The 4,787-nt window shown below is 36.7% G+C and overlaps 1 protein-coding gene across 1 annotated transcript; it reads left to right on the top strand.

Annotated features, from left to right (window-relative positions):
- Positions 1–436: 436 nt before the first annotated feature.
- On the top strand, positions 437–1,977 carry LOC148788292 (uncharacterized). The gene is made up of 6 exons (XM_088879973.1): positions 437–517; positions 647–751; positions 841–976; positions 1,076–1,271; positions 1,356–1,392; positions 1,438–1,977. The coding sequence occupies exons 1-6, from the start codon at positions 437–439 to the stop codon at positions 1,975–1,977; spliced, it is 1,095 nt and encodes a 364-aa protein (XP_088736099.1).
- The last annotated feature ends 2,810 nt before the right edge of the window (positions 1,978–4,787 follow it).

The following is a 4,787-nucleotide window of genomic DNA, read 5'->3' as shown; positions in this document are numbered from 1 at the left end:
CGCCAAGGAGGCAAAAATGGAACAAATAATGTTACAGCAACGAGCTAAGATGCAATGGATGAAGGATGGGGATCAATGCTCATGAGTCTTCTTTTGCAAGATAGCTCAGCGACGTGCCACTTAGAGAATCTTGCAAATAAATGATGAACATGGGACCACCTACTCAGAGCCAGGAGCGGTTATTCATGAGTTTGTCTCCTTCTACTAGGCTCTGTTAGGCGGAGAAAGACGGAGGCAGGTGATAGATATCCGATATCTGAGGCCATGGGCTAGACATGTCCTTAATGAGGAGGAAGGACTTCAGCTCCTTACACCCGTCACTGCAGTTGACGTCAAACAGACAATGTTTGACATTGTTGAAGATAAAGCACATAGACCTGATGGGTTCTCATAGGTTTTTAATTAAGCTGCCTGGCCAATCGTGGGTCTGGAGATTATGAAGGCAATCTTGGAGTTCTTTACCACGGGAAAACTGCTGAAGCAAATCAACACCAAACTTCTGGCACTTATCCCTAAGGTACATGCCCCTATGATGGTCACAGATTTTCGACCTATTTCGTGTTGTAATATTTTATATAAGATTATTGCGAAACTTATTGTACAAAAGTTGAGTATGTGTTGGATAAGTTGATAAGCCCTTTTTCAGGCTGCCTTTATTCCTGGTCGTAGTATTGCAGATAATATACTATTAGCACAGGAACTATTTACAGGCTACAATCAAGCACGCCTACCTCCTAGATGTGCACTGAAAGTGGATATCCAAAAAGTTTAAGACACGGTAGAATGGAATTATCTACTTGCAGTGTTACACCTGTTTGTATTCCCGACTATGTTCATTAGGTGGATAGAGGAGTGCATCACGACACCCTCGTTTTCCATCGGGTTGAATGGGAAACCTCAGGGTTTCTTTACGGGATCGAGAGGGTTACGGCATGGGGACCCTTTAACGCCATATCTGTTCGTTCTCGTAATGGAGGTTCTGCATTTTATTCTTCTGCAGATGATTGATCAAGACATGCATTTTTCTTTAATTAGAAATGTGAGCCTTCTCGATTATTTTAGCTTGGATTTGCAGATGATCTGTTGTTGCTCCGCAAAGCTAATATGCACTCTATAGGGGTCTTTAAGCAGGGGTTGGACCTATTCGACTGCTGGTCAGATCTCCGGCTTAATGTGCATAAGAGCCATCTTATAATTTCTCGATCTGCACAAGGGATACGGGAGCAGCTATTAGTGATGCTTGACTTCCAGGAAGGGCACCTTCCAAAGAGGTACTTGGGACTTCCTCTACTTTCCTCTAAATTATCGTTAACAAACTGCTAGCCTTTATTATTGAAAATTGATCAATGCATTAGAGGTTGGGAAGGAATGAGATTATCATATGATGGGAGGGTATAGATTATTAAATTTGTACTTATGGCGTTAAGTATATATTAGGCTTCTACGTTCATCCTACCTAAAGGTGTTATAAGTGAGATTGAGAAGCGTCTGAGAGCTTTTGTGTGGAAGGGCACAACGACCAGTGGATATGCCAAAGTAGCATGGAGGGATGTCTGTAGGCCGGCGTCGGAGTGGGGTCAGGGCCTAAGGGACATCGCTACTTTAAACCGTGCGTTAATGAGCAAGAAGCTGTGTGATGTTATTCGATGTGATAGAACATCAATCTGGGTAGAATGGTTATTTAACGGGTGGCTACGTGATAAATCTGTATGGACGGTCACTAACAGTGGGGGTTCTTTGGGCTGGAGGAAACTCCTTCGACTACGCCCCTTGCTTCGATCGATGGTGAACTATCAAATTGGTGATGGGAATTCATTTTATCTGTGGCATGATCCATTGCATCACCTTGGTCCTCTTATTGAGAGATTCCCACGGGGTCCACGCCTGCTTGGGCGTAGGACAGCAGACAAGCTCAGTAGTGTTATTATGGAGCATTATGGAGGGGCAATGGCATTGGCCTCTCATTATGGACATTAAGTGTTTGGAGATTTTGCATGCATTGCCAATAATTCATGGCGAGAAAGATCGCATTATTTGGCGATTCGAGACGGGAGGACCCACAGTTGCATCTCTTTACAGGCTATTGGACCCACCGTGACCCAAGGCAGGTTGGTCTTCACTATTCTCGGGTTTTCTGAATATCCCCAGGCATAATTTCATCCTATGACTTGCGATTTTTTGGAAAAACTATCCACAGCTGATAAACCATGGCTATCATACTTAGACGCCTATATATCATGTGATTGGGCGCAATAGAGACATATACTCATCTATTCTTTCGATGTTGTTATACCAGAAGATGCCTGACAGCGATTCGACAGCTTGTTCAATTTGAATGGCCTAATAGAGAATGGCCACGGGATGTTGAGTGGGCTGCAAGGAAATGGAGAGGAAAACATATCATTAACTTGACTTATCGTGTACTCCTTGCTGCTTGCATTTACCTCATTTGGAGGGAACGGAATTCAGATGCTTTGAGCATACGGAGCGACTACCGAGCATCATAACCACCATTATTGTGGAAGATAGTAGATAGAGGATTATCAGTGTTAATTTATCTCGTTCTGTTAGTTCATGTGAGTTATATAGATTATGGCGTATCCCTTGGCCTATCGAGGGAGAAACCACCAATTGAGCATTGTTTTACTGTACGATCTTGTTTTATTAATGAAACTTATATTTATCAAAAAAAATAATAGATAAATCCGACATAGATCTAAAAGATTATATATTTGGTCTAAACCTTTTACAAGAACACGTGTTTTGGCTACATTAAAGGAAAAGTAACGAAAGCAGTGAAAGCGGAAATTAAACTGAATTTAAAATCCAATTAATAGAGCGTACTTCTTGATTTTTTGAGCGTTTGATACTTAAAAAGACAAATAATAAATAAAAAATGCATAAATGATTTTTGTGGCTTAAGGTAGAAAGAAACAACTATTAAAAATGCAAACCATGAAATTATACCATTTAGATTTTGTCCGAATCTGCTTTGCTCGTTGTTCCTTCTCCGGATCTGCATTCACGCAAAGATCAACTTAGACCTCCTCTTCCTTCATCCATATCACACGTCGGAAGCATAATTTTCAATACCACTGTTAGATGACTTAAGATCTGGCAGTAGAAATGATTTTTATTGAACAAAATGGATTCGATTCTCACTCTCAAATTATTGAATCAGATTTAATTAGCTTTTTCTTGAAACTTGTTCAAGAAGAACTTGATGGAGAAGGGAAGAGAGAGTAGTGGATGGATTGTGAGAGATGTAGAGTAGAAAGAAAAAGCTAATTTTTCAAAACACTGAGATGAGAGATGTTGGGAAAAGTAATACACTTGGTATACGTCATCACGGCCGAGTGGGGTCTGTAGAGGAGTCGTCTCAACTCCTCTTTTGACCTAGTCACTCTCAAAATCGGCTAGGACTTTATTTAGGCGGATCGAGTTTGGTTTAATTCAACAACTAAATCAATTCCAGCCTAGCAAAGGTCCATCTGATTTTTATAATTGACCTAATTAATTTTAAGACCCAATAGGAGTCGAATAAATTTATTTATTATAATTAAATAGATTAATGTTCGAGTCCAATATTTAATTAATATAATTAATATAATTAATCAAACAAATTAAATTGTGCTATGCCCCAACTTTTTTTGAGGGAAAAAGCGGTTGGAATATATATTGCTAGCAAAAATAAAGTTAGTACTAGGCAACAAGACAAGCAATAAAACTAGAAAAAGGAAGTCAATAATACTAAAGCCCTAGTTAACAATCCAAGCTGCTAAGCCCAAATTTAATTAATGCAATTAATTAAATTCTGACTACACTTCTCAAGACATATAATAACCAAATTAAAGACACAGTCATCTTTTATCAAGCCCAAGATACAAACCATTACAAGCCCAATACAAACCATCTTTTTTTTTAAATAGAGCAATGTTTACATTCCAGTTTGAAAAGATAAATTACTTCATTTTAAAAAATATAGGGAAGTATTTTGCTATTTTTTTTATAAAGAATAATTTGTTCATTTGCAATTCTATTTACAGTAGGTTGCGTGCATTTTAGTTTTCATTATTATATACACTCGTGTGTTATTAATCTTAATTTATTGATTTGTCAAGTAATTTTGTCTTGAGATTTCTTTAGTCACTAAAGTTAATACTTTCATTTTTGCGTTACCTTGTGTTCATTTTTTTTTTCTTTTCATTGTATTTTATAAAATCAAACTTTGAAATTTTAAAATTATTTATTAATTCTGTGCTGTTGATATGATAAAGTTTATGTCCTCATTTTATGATTGTATTATGATACTTTTATTACACTTTCTAGTATCAATATAACTCTTATATATTGCAAGACTCAACCAATTTTATGCAATTTACTGCTTAAAATCCTTTATTGTTTGATTGATTTCATGCAATTTGTCCCAGAAAAATCCTCCTAAAATCTCATTATAGCCAAAATCATGTCAAAATTTCAATTTTTGACTAACTTTTAAACTTAATCTATCACTTATACGCTTCATGAACAAGTGTAGGGTGATGGTTTCAGATCCCATCAGATATGTGAGTAATTGACTCACTTTATATGAGTTTATTATAATCTATTTCAATATTATTCTTTATTATATTCATATATGAATTGAATATCGATATATTGTCTAACTGATGCATTGGCGATCAATTTAGTAAGATATTGATATTATCATATAATTATCATTTCAATATACATACATACATATATATATAAAAACAGTAGATTCACCCAGAAATTTACAAGATAGAATT

Source organism: Sesamum indicum, linkage group LG4 (genome assembly GCF_026168435.1).
Source record: "Sesamum indicum cultivar Baizhima isolate 11 linkage group LG4, ASM2616843v1, whole genome shotgun sequence".
In the NCBI taxonomy this organism is placed as follows: domain Eukaryota; kingdom Viridiplantae; phylum Streptophyta; class Magnoliopsida; order Lamiales; family Pedaliaceae; genus Sesamum; species Sesamum indicum.
Note: the sequence above shows the minus strand (reverse complement) of the source record. Positions and strands in the feature narration are given on the sequence as shown.

Bases quoted from the DNA above. Each gene is read 5' to 3' on its own strand.
- LOC148788292 (XM_088879973.1), top strand. From the start codon at position 437: ATGAAGGCAATCTTGGAGTTCTTTACCACGGGAAAACTGCTGAAGCAA. The intron at 977-1,075 runs GTTCTGCATTTT...TTGGATTTGCAG, and splicing joins TGTTCGTTCTCGTAATGGAG to ATGATCTGTTGTTGCTCCGC. The intron at 1,272-1,355 runs GTACTTGGGACT...TCAATGCATTAG, and splicing joins GAAGGGCACCTTCCAAAGAG to AGGTTGGGAAGGAATGAGAT.